Raw genomic sequence first — 16,537 nt, forward strand, 5'->3', positions numbered from 1 at the left:
AGACAACACTACATAACACACAATACTACAGCAACTTTAAACATCAGCTAACCGATCGCTGCAGCTGTACATAGTCCATCTGTAAATAGGCCACCCAATCTAACTTCCTCATCACCATACTGTTTTCATTTACTTTTCTGCTCTTTTGCACACCAGTATTTCTACTTGCATATCACCATCTGCTCATCTATCACTCCAGTGTTAATTAGCTAAATTGTAATTACTTCGCTACTATGGCCTATTTATTGCCTTACCTCCTCACACCATTTGCACACACTGTGTATATAGACTTTCTTTTTTTCTATTGTGTTATTGATTGAACACTTGTTTATTCCATGTAACTCTGTTGTTTGTGTCGCACTGCTATGCTTTCTTGGCCAGGTTGCAGTTGTAATTGAGAACTTGGTTTCAACTAGCTTACCTGGTTAAATAAAGGTGAAATAAACATTTTAAAAATAAATAAAGAGATCTAACACAGCATGACAGCAACACAACATGGCAGCAACATGGCAGAAGCACATGGTAGCGGTACAGACAACAGCACAAAGGGCAAGAAGGTAGAGACTACAATACATCACACAAAGCAGCCACAACTGTCAGTAAGAGTTTCCATCATTGAGTCTTTGAATGAAGACTGTCCAGTTTGAGTTTGTTTGCAGCTCGTTCCAGTCGCTAGCTGCAGTGAACTGAAAAGATGAGCGACCCAGGGATGTGTGTGCTTTGGAGACCTTTAACAGAATGTGACTGGCAGAACGGGTGTTGTATGTAGAGGATGAGGGCTGCAGTAGATATCTCATATAAGGGGGAGTGAGGCCTAAGAGGGTTTTATAAATAAGCATCAACCACTGGGTCTTGCGACTGGTATACAGAGATGACCAGTTTACGGAGGAGTATAGAGTGCAGTGATGTTTCCTATAAGGAGCAGAAGGATTTTAAAATTAAAATCATCGTTGTTCCACTGCCTAGCAAGTATCTTAGTGTTAAAGATGATCTTTATGGTTTTGTTAAACTTGGCCTAGTTACTGCAGAACAGTTGGTAATGTTACTACAGAAAGACTGGAGAAGCAGGTGCTCCTTTGTGTGTCCAATAACTATTTGCCCAGTCATCAGAAATGTTTCCCAGAAGGAAAGGCAGGATCTGTGTCTAGCTAGTTTTCCATCCACTTGGCGACAGATTTTCATGCGAATATTTAAAAAAATCTGCATAAAGAAAATATGTGCATTTTCCCACCAGTGGTGTTTCCACGCAACAGACTTGTTGCGGATAAAAATCAGTGCATGATGACATAGTACACCCAATGTACTTTTTCACTTAAGTTTTCATGTACCGAATACAAATCTAAAGTTCAATGTGTTTCCATCACATTTTCAACTCTACCAATAGTTTTGTCACAAACTGTTGTGTTGGATAGCAAATATGCCTACTCTGGCACGTGCTCTCTAGCCAACAGCTTGCAGATACAGTGTGGGTAGGCTAGTCTATCTGATGAGGTTATGGATAAGAGCGATTCATATTTTTATTTGTCAAATGGCAGTCAAGCATCGATCATGTCACCAGAATAAGACCCTCGATATTTATTGGAAAAGAGCATCAAGATCACTGTGCACTTTCACCACCCAGTGAAGGTCTTCATAACTTATTTCATCTGTAGCCTAGTAAACTGCATGCCTTCTCAAGTCATGTGGTGGTTACTATATTAATATTTGAGCATAAAGGCATTTCCACCACCATTTCTTGCGTAATAAACTTTAAGACACAAAAAGTTCCCACCGTGTCGAACGAATAAATTGTCTGCATTTATAAAATTGTAGCGACACTACCTGTTTCCATCAGTTGTGGTGTTTTTTTTACATTTTTATATACGGTATGACTTTATTCGCGTAACTGTGGATGGAAACGTTGTTTGGGGCAGAGTCTGCATGTGGGAACCATGACTATTGAAGTGCACATGTACTGAGGTTATGAACTGACATTTTGAGTTGGGCTATTGCCACTTTGTTGCATACTTTTACCTCTCAAATCTCATCGATGTCAACAAAATGTGACATTGTAGTTGTGTATTGGGACTCTACTTTCAAGCATGGACACTAAAGTCATGTCAGAATGTGTTTTGTTCGTTTTGCACCAGCTCTCAGGTTGGACCCAAAGCAGCAGGAAGCTCAGCATTTTAGATTTAGCCCAGCCAATGGCCATCACTGTACAAACTGACCTGGTTACTCATTCCTTTCTTAAATATGTTGTTTTATACTTTCATCTGCTGCCCAGTAGATTGTTAGCTTACATTTTTATTAGGCAATTTGAAATGCAAAAGAGGCTATTCTACTCAATCGAGTGAACAAATGATCTCTGGATATTCCAAACTCAGAATGTAATTTGGTGTCGTGACCCCTCCATCCTTAATAAATGATTCTAGTCAAACAGACATTTCCATAGTAGGTAGCTTTGAGTATCGTTGGTCTTTTTAACACTTTATACTTTAATAGGTCATTAGGGAATTTAGCCCAACATCGTTTACAGCACCACAGATATTTTTTACTTTGAGCCTATTCTCCAACTACTTTTTTATTTTAATTTCACCCTTTCCCTTTTAAGTGCTTCTAAAACATGATGCCCATCTCAGGTCGTTTTGTTCTGTGGCTGTAGGTTTAGCCTGCCTTCCTGCACCCCCACATAGTAGCCTAATGTGGAGGCTAAATGTAAGAGACATTTGGGTTCATTCTGTTTTAAACTCTTTTGGCGAGTCATGTCCATCCATTTAGATTAGACCATGTCCAATGTGTATTTTTTTAGGGGGCTTATCATTGAATTAGACAATGTTGATGACAATTTACCAGACAGCCATGTATATGCATTACTGCATCAATTTTAAAATCAAACAATAAATTGGACTTAGATTGTTTTTACCAAACTACATAATAGTATATGAATGGTAAATCTCTTGATAAACTGTGTAAATTAAGATGGCATTGGCCTACAATACAGGTCAATGCGTATTCAATAGGAGTGTGTGCATGCATTGAGTTATTGAGCTTGTTTTGGCTGATCTGTTTGCCTTCCATTGGACTTCCATTAGCCTACTGATCAACAACATTTACATAGAAGCATCACCCTAGCATTTCACCCCTGTGTGGAAGGACATCATTTACTGTAGGCACTGCTGTTAGTTTGAGAATATAAAATAACTAGATGTCGACCGATTTATGCTTTTGAACGCCGATACGGATTATTGGAGGACCAAAAAAGCCGATACCAATTAATCGGCAGATTTAAAAACAATTTTTTTTTATTTTTTTTATTTTTTTTATTGTAATAATGACAATTACAACAATACTGAATGAACACTTATTTTTACTTAATATAATACATCAATAAAATCAATTTAGCCTCAAATAAATAATGAAACATGCTCAATTTGGTTTAAATAATGCAAAAACAAAGTGTTGGAGAAGAAAGTAAAAGTGCAATATGTGCCATGTAAAAAAGCTAACGTTTAAGTTCCTTGCTCAGAACATGAGAACATATGAAAGCTGGTGGTTCCTTTTAACATGAGTCTTCAATATTCCCAGGTAAGAAGTTTTAGGTTGTAGTTATTATAGGAATTCTAGGACTACTTCTCTCTATACGATTTGTATTTCATATACTTTTGACTATTAGATGTTGTTATAGGCACTTTAGTATTGCCAGTGTAACAGTATAGCTTTCGTCCCTCTCCTCGCTCCTACCTGGGCTCGAACCAGGAACACATTGACAACAGCCACCCTCGAAGCAGCGTTACCCATGCAGACAAAGGGGAAGAACAACTACTCCAAGTCTCAGAGCGAGTGACGCTTGAAACGCTATTAGTGCACACCCGCTAACTAGCTAGCCATTTCACATCGGTTACACCAGCCTAATCTTGGGAGTTGACACGCTTGAAGTCATAAACAGCGCAATGAAGAGCTGCTGGCAAAATGCACGAAAGTGCTGTTTGAATGAATGCTTACGAGCCTGTGTGGCTCAGTTGGTAGAGCATGGTGTTTGCAACGCCAGGGTTGTGGGTTCGATTCCCACGGGGGACCAGTACGAAGAAAAAATTTATGAAATGTATCCATTCTCTACTGTAAGTCGCTCTGGATAAGAGCGTCTGCTAAATGACTAAAATGTAAATGTAAAATGTAATGCTGGTGCCTACCACCGCTCAGACTGCTCTATCAAATCATAGACTTAATTATAATAAAGACACAGACATACGAGCCTTAGGTCATTAATATGGTCGAATCCGGAAACTATCATCTCGAAAACAAAACGTTTATTCTTTCAGTGAAATACGGAACCGTTCCGTATTTTATCTAACGGGTGGCATCCCTAAGTCTAAATATTCCTGTTACATTGCACAACCTTCAATGTTATGTCATAATTACGTACAATTCTGGCAAATTAGTTCGCAACGAGCCGGGCGGCCCAAACTGTTGCATATACCCTGACTCTGCGTACAATGAACGCTAGAGATGTGACACAATTTCATGTTAGCAGGCAATATTAACTAAATATGCAGGTTTAAAAATATATACTTGTGTATTGATTTTAAAGAAAGGCATTGATATTTATGTTTAGGGACACTGGTGCAACGACAGTGCTTTTTTCGCAAATGCGCTTGTTAAATCATCACCCGTTTGTCGAAGGAGGCTGTGATTTGATGAGAAATTTGATGAGAAATTAACAGGCACCGCATCGATTATATGCAACGCAGGACACGTTAGATAAACTAGTAATATCATCAACCATGTGTAGTTAACTAGTGATTACGTTAAGATTGATAGTTTTTTATAAGATATGTTTAATGCTAGCTAGCAACTTACCTTGGCTTCTTGCTGCCCTCGCGTAACAGGTAGTCAGCCTGCCATGCAGGCTCCTCGTGGAGTGCAATGTAAGGCAGGTGGTTAGAGCGTTGGACTAGTAACCGGAAGGTTGCAAAAACGAATCCCCGAATCCCCCCTGAACAAGGCAGTTAACCGCCGTTCCCAGGCCGTCATTGAAAATAAGAATGTGTTCTTAATCTGACTTGCCTAGTTAAATAAAGGTTTAAAAAATATATTTAAAAAAATTGGTGGCCAGAAATACCCATTTTTTTTTAAATTTTTTATTTTTATTTTTGTTATTTATTTATTTTTTATTTTTTTTTTGTTATGAAAATTTGAAATCGGCCCTAATTAATCGGCTATTCCGATTTAATCGGTCGACCTATAAAAAGATAATCTATTCAACGCAGATGCTTTTGACGCAATGTCATGATTTGTGATCATGGATGCTTATTTCATTTTTTTTATTTCACCTTTTACTTAACCAGGTAGGCCAGTTGAGAACAAGTTGTGATTTACAACTGCGACCTGGCCAAGATAAAGCAAAGCAGTGCGACAAAAACAACACAGTTACACATAAACAAACGTACAGTCAATAACATAAATAGAAACATCTATGTACAGTGTGTGCAAATTTAGAAGAGTACGGAGGTAAGGCAATTAATCAGCCATAGAGGCGAAATAATTACAATTTAGCATTAACACTGGAGTGATAGATGTGCAGATGATGATGTGCAAGTAGAGATACTGGGGTGCAAGAGGGTAAGTAATAATATGGGGATGAGGTAGTTGGGTGTGCTATTTACAGATTGGCAAACTGCTCTGACAGCTGATGCTTGAAGTTAGAGGGAGATATAAGATTCCAGCTTCAGTGATATTTGCAATTCGTTCCAGTCATTGGCAGCAGAGAACTGGAAGGAAAGGTGGCCAAAGTAAGTGTTGGCTTTGGGAATGACCAGTGAAATATACCTGCTGGAGCACGTGCTACGGGTGGGTGTTGCTATGGTGACCAGTGAGCTGAGAGAAACCATATTCCGTGCTCTGGAGAGAGGGAGATATCAATCTATATAGATATGTGTTTCTGTTAGGACGCACCTCTAAACAACTTGGCTGCCAGGACGAAATGACTGAATTGGCTAGTTCAGCTATCTGTCAAGAAATGGGCGGGTTGAACAGTGTTTTCTGAAAGTATTCAGACCCCTTTTCCCACATTTTGTTACGTTAGAGCCTTACTTTAAAATTACTTTTTTATTTTATTATTATTCCCTTGTCAATCTACACACAACCTGTTTTTGCTTTGTCATTATGGGGTTTCAGTTTTTTTTGCAAATGTATTAAAAATAAAAAAAACAGTACTTTGTTTAAGCACCTTTGGCAGTCTTCTAGGGTATGACGCTCCAAGCTTGGCACACACGTATTTGGGGAGTTTCTCACATTCTTCTCTGCAGATCCTCTCAAGCTCTGTCAGGTTGGATGGGGAGTGTTGCTGCACAGCTATTTTCAGTTCTCTCCAGAGATGTTAGCTCGTGTTCAAGTCTGGGCTCTGGCTGGGCCACTCAAGGACATTCAGAGACTTGTCCCCAAGCCACTCCTGCGTTGTCTTGGCTGTGTATTTAGGGTCATTGTCTTGTTGGAAGGTGAACCTTCGCCCCAGTCTGAAGTCCTGACCACTCCGGAGCAGGTTTTCATGAAGGATCTCTCTGTACTTTGCTCCGTTCATCTTTCCCTCGATCCTGACTAGTCTCCCAGTCCCTGCTGCTGAAAAATATCCCCATAGCTTGATGGTGCCACCACGTTGCTTCACCGTAGGGGTGGTGCAAGGTTTCCTCCAGATGTGACGCTTGGCATTCAATCTTGGTTTCATCAGACCAGAGAATCTTGTTTCTCATGGTCTGTGAGTCCTTTAGGTGCCTTTTTGACAAACTCCAAGCAGGCTGTCATGTGCCTTTTACTGAGGAATGGCTTCTGTCTGGCCACTCTACCATAATGGGCTGATTGGTGGAGTGCTGCTAAGATGGTTGTCCTTCTGGAAGGTTCTCCTATCTCCACAGAGGAACTTTGGAGCTCTTTCAGTGACCAACGGGTTCTTGGTCACCTCCCTGACAGACTCTTCTCCCTCGATTGCTCAGTTTGGCCGGGCGGTCAGCTCTAAGAAGAATCTTGGTTCTAAACTTATTCTATTTAAGAATGATAGAGGCCTGTGTGTTCTTTGAGACCTTCAATGCTGCAGAAATGTTTTGATACCCTTCCCCAGATATGTGCCTCGACATATTTTGTAGAAACGTCTCAAGGATGATCAATGGAAACAGGATGCACCTGAGCTCAATTTCGAGTCTCATAGCATAGGGTCTGAATACTTAAATAATTTTGTTTTTTTTGTTTTTTTTCTGTTATTTTTTTTTTATACATTTGCAAACATTTCTGAACCTGTTCTCGCTTTGTCATTATGGGGTCTTGTGTGTAGATTGCCGAAGGAAAAAAGTAATTTAATAAATTTTTGAAGAATGTTCTAATTTAACATGAATACTCTTCGAATGCACTGTAACTTGATCCTTCTGCTACGATTGGATAGAGCTAGGCTGTAACTCTGCTCCCTTTCATATCTCTCTCCATCGTGCATATCACTTGCTGCAGTTTACTGTTACTATGAGAACTAGCTCAATGGCATTAACTTTTGCTACCAAGCCATACATGAGCTTAATATCTGACAAGGAGAGCGAGCTTAGGAAAAATATAAAACGACGATGCACTTTCTGTCTGAATGACTCAAATCTGCCCATAGTTTGAGAAGGGTGAACACACACACCAGCGCTGATCTACAGCTTTCTTGGTGCATAAACATGCCGGAAGATTCTTAGGAAGCTAAACCTATTGGTAACTTCTTATTTAGGCATTTTAAAACCCCTTTCCATATCACAACAGTAATGTAATGCGACTACCAACTGTCAATTTAAACCTCTCCTCAGGGACCCCCAGCCGTTCCATATATTTGAACTATTCCACAGCTAGCACACCAAATTCAACTAACTGTCAAGCCCTTGATTGAGGTGAGCTATTTTAATGCTACAACAAAAACGGTCAAATGTTTGAAAACCACTGGCCTATCCTATAGCATTAACAGATGCCATAGCTCACTGCATGTACTCCAAGTATAGGCTACTTTTTAAAAGGAAGACTGAGGGCAAAACTTAACTGCAAATTCTAGGCTACATGATGTTGAGTCAAAAAATATTAAAATCATCCAGTACCACCAGTCTGCCTTCCTGTTTTCTTTACCCAGATCAAACTCGGTCGACGTCTGTTTGGCAGAATGTGGCTTCACAAAGCTGCTAGACAATGTTTGAGTGCTGCTCCCTCCATTGGTTTGCCACCGCTGGAATCTCTGCCCAGGATCTGATATTAGTACAGCTGATAAGACACTCTTGGGCCATAGCATACAAAATGATACAGAGAGCAAGAGACCTGTCTGGCTGCCTTTCATGCCAAATTCCTCATGTACAATGGCGCTAGGCTAGCTGGAGATCCCATGCACAGCTAGCCTTCACCACTATGAGAGGGAAGCTCAGGAAAGGGCTGTGCTGCCTGGGGGGAGAACTCTGACTGAGGGCCTGGGTAGTGAGGAGGAGAATAAGAGCGCTGTGTCGTTTTGAGGAACTCAATGAATGCACATGTTGCAGCCAGGGAGAGGTTTTTATCACAACACGTAGGCCTGTTAATGTTCTGCACCTACCCACCTGCACCATACTGCTGAGATTTGTTACAGAAGACAACAAATAAATTTTAAAAAAGGCACTGTAATATCATGGTATTATCATTTAGCCTGTCTATAAAACATTTTATACGACATCATCATTTGATTAACGACCTACCCGTATCATGGTTGTTATGATCATAAACCACTGCGTTGTCAATTTTCGGGAAGAAGTAAGCCTCTGATAACATGGCTGTTACTTGCTGTTGTATGAGACAGACAATCAATTTCAATGAAAAGGGCATGCAGCAGATGTGTGTTGGCCAGATTCTCAACTCTTCACTCCAATAAAACACACAAGCCAAATAACAGTCACTTATTACATTGATCCGTACTGTAGCTACACTCAGTGAAATCAGTAAGGAAGATAGTTTATTTTGACGCACATTGTACTGTAGTGTGAAACCCATGTGACAGTCCTTGTGCTAGTCAGGCGCAGTAAACTTTAACAGGCTTTTTATGGTCTCCACCTTGACCCTGACTGCATCATGGTGTATTTTCTCTCTGCTGTCTCTACATGTTGAACAACTTCGATACTTCAGGATGTCAGTAAGCCTCTTGCTCTGATGTTTTTACAAGTCACAGTCAGAAAGGTCCTGTGTGATTATAGCTGATAAATCGTGGTAATACATTTTAAATAGCCTAGCTGTAAGGGAACAATGTAACGGCATTAGGATCGGCTAGTTTTTTTGTCTTGCAGACTTTACTATTGGCTATGGAAATGGCTCACTAAATGCAGAACAGATGCCTCTGTCGGACCCTGTCGTGGTTGTAGACTGTTCCTGGTGATGTCTGTATTGTGACTTGCACTCTTTTCCCATTCTTTCCCAGGTGTTTGAAGAAACAAATCTCCCACTGACCCATTGTCACAAGTGCTGACTACAAACTAGACTTATATGGCACCCTCAAATTGACATCATGGCCCAGATATCCAGTGGTAATGGGTTCAAGCTGGACGTGGCCCAGCCCATGGGGGTTGTGGGTAAGGAGGAGGCCCTTCGCATGGAGGCGGAGGCCTTAGCAAAACTACAAAGGGAGAAGAGACACACGCTCCCGGCGACCACCACCACTGCCGCTCCAAGGCCCGCTCCTTCCTCCAGCAGCCGACCAGAGAAGGACCTCATAGTCTTCCCCGATGCCAAGAAGCAGGCGGAGAAGGACAAGTTCCAGGACATCGACGTGGACAAGCTGACCAATGAGGAGCTGGAGAAGCTACTGCTGGACGACAGCTTCGGGGCCAACAGTGGCAAGGCCTCACGGCCCTCCTCGCTGCTGGGATTCAACCTCAGCGCCTCCTACCCGGGGGGCCAAGCCACCTGCAGCCCCTCTCCCTTCCCCAACGGCCAGTGGACGCCTTCCATCCTCTCCACCCCCTCCGGCTCCGGCATGTCCACGCCAACCCACCATCAGGCTCCCATGTTCCCCTCTGCTCCGTTCCCCAAGCCCCAGACCTGCTCCTTCCAGAATGGCTTTTCTCCAGCCATGCCGCCCTACATGGGCTTGCCTGGCCCGCAGACCTCCTTCATGGCCTTCACTCCTATCCAGCAGCCCGGAGCCATGGTGTTCCAGCAGCCCACCGTCACCCCGGAGATGGCCAAGCTCTTCCACAAGATCCACAGCACCTCGGAATACTTGAAGAACGGCAGGTCAGCCAGTACTGACCTGGATGCCGCCACGACCAGTGCCGCATCGCTGGCGCCCAACCCACCGCCACCTGCCGTGGAACCACTTGCCGTCAGCTGCTTCGAGTGGCTGGACCTGGACCCGCTCAACAGGTGCAAAGCTGAGGGTAAGGAGGGCACCTCACCGGCATCGAGCGGCACCGTGACTGTAGTGGGAGGGCCAGCCGGCGGGGACCCCTGGGACGCCGTGCTCCTAGATGAGACGGAGGGAGGGGCTGGCGGCAGCAGTCCACCAACTGAGGTGAAAGGTCATCTCGCAGGTCGCTCTCAGCCTCGGCAGTTGTCGGTGGGGGCGGGGGTCACCAGGAGCCACTCCCTCACCATCCCAGAATCCTCTTCCCAGCACAAGCCAAACAATCAGGTATGTCTAGTACTGTACTTGCATAAGACGATCATACAAACTCTCTCCAAAACAACTCTGTACACAACCACACCACAGCCGAAACAGGCAGTCATAACACAGCCAAAATAACCAAGTTCTAGCATTGCTCAGTCAAAATAACCCAATGTAGTTCAAGCACTTTAGCGCAACCAAAATATTAAAGGGTCCGTTCATCAAAAGCCGAGCCAAAACAGCAAGTCCCACATCAATTACATCATACCGGCACTGCCGAAACCTCAATTTTTGTCCCTAAAGCAAATACCACTAGCCAAGCAATCGGTAATGGTTGCAATGCCCATTGCCCACACTATGCCTGCATTTAGACCGGCAGCCCAATTCAATTGTTTTCACTTATTGTGTCTCTTGACCAATCAGATCAACTCTGAAAAAGATCTGATGTGAAAAGGTCTGTGATTTGTCAAAAGGCCAATAAGTGGAAAAAAATATCAGAATTGGGCTGACTGTCTAAACGTAGCCCTTGTGACAAGCCAAAACAAATGGGTAAGATTGTAGCACAATAAAATTATTTAAAGGGGTTCAACAAAGCCCAGCCAAAACAACTGGGTAACAAGTCCCACATCATACCAGCACTGCCAAAACATCAATTTTGTTTCCCAAAGCATGTAGTCTGGTATGGTTGCCCACACTTTGTGAAGGCTTGAGCTCTATACTTTTTTTAATCCTTTTTGAGAGGAAAGATGCGCTTTCTACTCTAAATCTGTCTGTTTTGAATCAACATTTCTGAGATTTGGGACAGGACCGAAGGCATGTGGCGCAAAATACCATTCGCCTCCATCATTTTCCTATAAGTGAGCAACCATCTGTCTAAAGCATTTGTCAGTGGGTTTGAGCTCAACTGAAGGGAGGTCACAGAATTGTTTTAACTTCTCTATATACACAATGACTCGTCTATCACTTTTTATTTACCGTGTCTCTTCCCTTTTTAGTCTGGTTTAGTCAGAAAAGAGATTTCGTAATGAGAGAATGAATGAGTAATAAGGAATAAAGGCCTAGCCTGTGTGTGTGTGGCGTTCCCAGAAAGCCCACTTCCTGTCTCATTGTATTTCTCTGTGTCGGAACAGGACAATTGGCTGCTGTCGCATTCTTCCCACAGAAACACCATCATTTCCGTTCTGCATGAGATGATTGTCTTAAATATAAACGGCGTCATTTGTTTATTTCCCCCCCACTGTCTCGGAGGCATAGTAAGCAGGACACCTGACCAATTGTGCTATTTTGTTTACTGTACGTTGACTATGATGGTCCAAAGTAGTGTACTATGAAGTGAATAGGGGGCCATTTGGGATACCACCTTTATGAGCCTCTTGATGTCTATTTACCACCACTCAACGAGCTGGGCCATAAGCAAAGAAGAAAATGCTCATCCAGATGCGACGCTCCAAGTGGCTGGGGATTTTAATGCAGGGAAACTGAAATCCGTTTCAACTTAATTCTACCAGCATGTCTCCTGTGCAATTAGAGAAAAAACTCTAGATCACCTCTACACACAGAGACACATGCAAATCTCACCCTCCATTTGGCAAATCTGACTTACTCCATCCTATTAATTCCTGCTTACAAGCAAAAACTCAAACAGGAAGTACCAGTGATGCTTTCAATATAGAAGTGGTCCAATAAGGCGGATGCAAAGCTACAGGACAGTTTCGCTAGCACAGATTGGAATATATTCCATGACTCATCCCATGGCATTGAGGAGTTTACCACATTAGTCACCGGCTTCATTAAGTGTATGGATGATGTAGTCCCCAGAGTGGCCATACGTACGTATCCTAACCAGAAGCCATGGATTACAGGCAACATCTGTACTGAGCTAAAGGCTAGAGCTGCCGCTTTCAAAGAGTGGGGCACAAATCTGGACGCTTATCAAAATAAAAAAATCCTGCTACGCTCTCCGACGAACCATCAAACAGGCAAAGCATCAATACAGGACGCAGATCGAATCCTACTACACTGGCTCTGACGCTCGTCAGATGTGGCAGGGCTTGCAAACTATCACGGATTACAAAGAGATACCCAGCCACGAGCTGCCCAGTGATGCAGGCCTACCAGAGAAGCTGAATGCCTTCTAAGCTCTCTTCGAGACAAGGAACACTGAACCTTGCATGAGCGCACCAGCTGTTCTGGACAATGTGAGTAAAACCTTTTAAACAGGGTAACATTCACAAAGCCGCGGGGCTAGACAGATTACCAGGATGCATACTCCGAGCATGTGCTGACCTTCACTGACATTTTCAACCTCTCCTTGACCCAGTCTGTAATACCCATGTTTCAAGCAGACCACCATAGTCCCCATGTCGAAAAATGCCAAGGTTAGTTCCTCAGTGTCGACATAACTAAGGACCTATCATGGTCCAAACACATCAAGACCGTTGTGAAGAGGGCACGACAACGCCTCTTCCCCCTCTGGAGACTGAAAATATTTGGCATGTGCCCTCAGATCCTCAGTTCTACAACTGCACCACTGAGAGGATCTTGACTGGTTGCATCACTGCTTGGTATGGCACCTGCTCGGCATTTGACAGCAAAGCGTTACAGAGGGCAGTGTGTATGGCCCAGTTCATCACTGGGGCAGAGCTCCCTGCCATCCAGGACCTCTATACCAGGCGGTGTCAGAGGAAGGCCCTAAATATTGTCAGATTCCAGCCACCCAACTCAGTCTGTTCTCTCTGCTACCACACGGCAAGCTGTAGCAGTTCTAGGACCAAAAGGCTCCTGAACAGCTTCTACCCAAAAGCCATGCTGAACAGTTAAACGGCAACCCGGACTTTCTGCTTACCTTTACCTACATGTACATAAACTCAGCAAAAAAAAAACGTCCCTTTTTCAGGACCCTGTCTTTCAAAGATAATTCACAAAAATCCAAATAACTTCACAGATCTTCTTTGTAAATGGTTTAAACACTGTTTCCCATGCTTGTTCAATGAACATACACCTGTGGAACAGTCAAGACACTAACAGCTTACAGATGGTAGGCAATTAAGGTCACAGTTATGAAAACTTAGGACACTAAAGAGGCCTTTCTACTAACTCTGAAAAACACCAAAAGAAAGATGCCCAGGGTCCCTGCTCATCTGTGTGAATGTGCCTTAGGCATGCTGCAAGGAGGCATGAGGACTGCAAATGTGGCCAGGGCAATAAATTGCAATGTCCGTACTGTGAGACGCCTAAGACAGCGCTACAGGGAGACAGGACGGACAGCTGATTGTGTAACACCTGCACAGGATCAGTACATCCGAACATCACACCTGCTGGACAGGTACAGGATGGCAACAACTGCCCGAGTTAGACCAGGAATGCACAATCCCTCCATCAGTGCTTAGACTGTCCGCAATAGGATGAGAGAGGCTGGACTGAGGGCTTGTAGGCCTGTTGTAAGGCAGGTCCTCACCAGACATCACCGGCAACAACGTCGCCTATGTGCACAAACCCACCGTCGCTGGAAAAAAGTGCTCTTCTTTCAGTGCTCTTCACGTGGTTTTGTCTCACCAGGGGTGATGGTTGGAATTGCGTTTATCGTCGAAGGAATGAGCGTTACACCGAGGCCTGTACTCTGGAGCGGGATCGATTTGGAGGTGGAGGGTCTGTCATGGTCTGGGGCGACGTGTCACAGCATCATCAGACTGAGCTTGTTGTCATTGCAGGCAATCTCAACGCTGTGCGTTACAGGGAAGACATCCTCCTCCCTCATGTGATACCCTTCCTGCAGGCTCATCCTGACATGACCCTCCAGCATGACAATGCCACCAGCCGTACTGCTTGTTCTGTGCTTGATTTCCTGGCTACCCCCCCCCCCCCCCCCAGAAATGTCTGGGAACTTGCAGGTGCCTTGGTGGAAGAGTGTGGTAACATCTCACAGTAAGAACTGGCAAATCTGGTGCGGTCCATGAGCAGTATTTAATGCACCAGATACTGACTGTTACTTTTGATTTTGACCCCCCCCCCCCCTTTGTTCAGGGACATATTATTCAATTTCTGTTAGTCACATGTCTGTGGAACTTGTCTCAGTTGTTGAATCTTGTTATGTTCATACAAATATTTACACGTTAAGTTTGCTGAAAATTAACACGGTTGACGTGAGAGGACGTTTCTTTTTTTGATGAAGTTAGTACTTCAATCAATCAATCACCAAACCTACATGTACATATTACCTCAATCAATCACTGCAACTACCTCGTACCCCAGTACACTGACTCTGTACCGTTGCTCCTTCTATATAGCTCATTGTTGTTTTATTTTGTTACTATTATCTTTTCATCTATTAGTGTGTAAGTAAGCATTTCACTGTAAAGTCTACACTTTTTGTATTCGGCACATGTGACAAATAAAATTTGATACATTCAAATTTCACAGATATTTGTTATATCAGATTTGACCTAAAACCCTTTCAATGTGTCTGTCACCAACTGTATACCATTAGTTGAGAACTATGTCCAGTTCACTCTGCTGTGTTTGGTTGTGGAATGTCTGTTTTTCTGTGAACGTTTCTGGTTTGTTTATGGCTGCCTGTCTTATGTCTGTGTGTGTTAGACATACTACTGTTACATAACGTGTTGTCTGTCTGTCTGTCTGTCTGTCCATGCTCTCGCCTTAACTGTGTGTCGCCCTAGTTTGCTAGCCTAGCTGCCAGGCAGCAGTAATGTTGCTATAGCCTAAACAGGGACAAGCCCATACAGCTCCCCACCATGCCCCACTGCAGACTCATTTGACAAGCCCCAGAGCGGCCCAGTGTTGCCATGGCAGCAGGCGCTCTCATGTAGGCCGAGTGTGTAAGACTGTGTGTGAGAGTGCTGGTGGGCAAAGCACTACTCTCAACCAGCATGGCACAGTGGTGTAGTGTTACCTTCTTCAGACCAAGACACCCCTTATCGGTTTCCAGACCCATAGTAATCTGGCCCACAGCCTATCGCAGTCAACTCCCTACTCTAGCCAGAGTGCTGTTTTGTTATTTTCATTACCCTCCAGATTAACTGATTGGATGTTGGCGGTTGGGTATAAGTAAGCTGTTGTTGCTAACACTTCAAGGGCTGGCATCAGATGTTGCAAAGCAGGTGGAGTTTGTTTCTGTGGAAATGTTTGCTCTTGTATTAAATGAAACAAGTGAGCTTAGTTCAGGAGGTAACAATTGTATTTACATCTCTCTTCTCTTTTTACATTTTTTTTTCTCTCTTTTTTTTTTTGTTGACAACCTGTGGTAGCTAAGCCCAGGGCCGGGCCCTTGTATTGAAGAAGCAAAGTCAAGCAAACCAGCATTAATCGTTGTTCGAGCAGTTATGTCTCAGATTTAAAAAAACCCCCAAAAAACAATTTAGTCAGGCCAGCTCCCCCTGCAGTTTGTATTGGAAAGCCGAGAGGACTTCCCAGCATGCAGTAAGCCCAGGGGACATCACCATCTGCAACAGAGCACTGAAGTGCACCGTAGAGTTCAGTCATTGCGAAGTCACGACTTTTGTACGCACAGAACGCCTGTGTCGTCACAGCAGAGTACTAGCTAGGACTTGCCTGTTACGACAGGCTATGGTGCTTGTTTCTGTGTGTGGGGACTGTTGATCAATGGGTGTTTTAAAATTAGAGCATGTGTGTTTATGTAACCAAAGGCCACCTCAGCTCTGTCTTATCTTCCTCCATTTTAACAGCTTTTCACATCTCCGCACGCCTCTGCCAGAATCTCTCATTAAAGCGGCAATAGCCTGGCGGGTAGGAGCGTCGGGCCAGTAACAAAGGTTTCTGGATCGAATCCTCGAGCTGACAAAGTAAAAATCTGTCGTTCTGCCCCTGAGCAAGGCAGTTAACCGATGACGTGGATGTCGATTTAAAGCAGCACCTCTCTGATTCAGAGGGTTAAATGCGGAAGACACATTTGAG

General features: G+C 43.6%; 1 protein-coding gene across 1 annotated transcript in view; it reads left to right on the forward strand.

Annotated features, from left to right (window-relative positions):
* LOC106584631 (phosphatidylinositol 4-phosphate 3-kinase C2 domain-containing subunit alpha) overlaps positions 1-16,537 on the forward strand; it is a 67,738-nt gene that overhangs the window by 820 nt on the left and 50,381 nt on the right. Inside the window, exon 2 of the mRNA XM_014170115.3 lies at positions 9,422-10,633. Coding sequence (XP_014025590.2) covers positions 9,509-10,633 — 1,125 coding nt within the window. The 5' untranslated portion in view covers positions 9,422-9,508. The remainder of the gene's footprint in view (positions 1-9,421; positions 10,634-16,537) is intronic.

The sequence above is a fragment of the Salmo salar genome, chromosome 23 (assembly GCF_965601325.2).
Source record: "Salmo salar chromosome 23, fSalSal1, whole genome shotgun sequence".
NCBI lineage: Eukaryota > Metazoa > Chordata > Actinopteri > Salmoniformes > Salmonidae > Salmo > Salmo salar.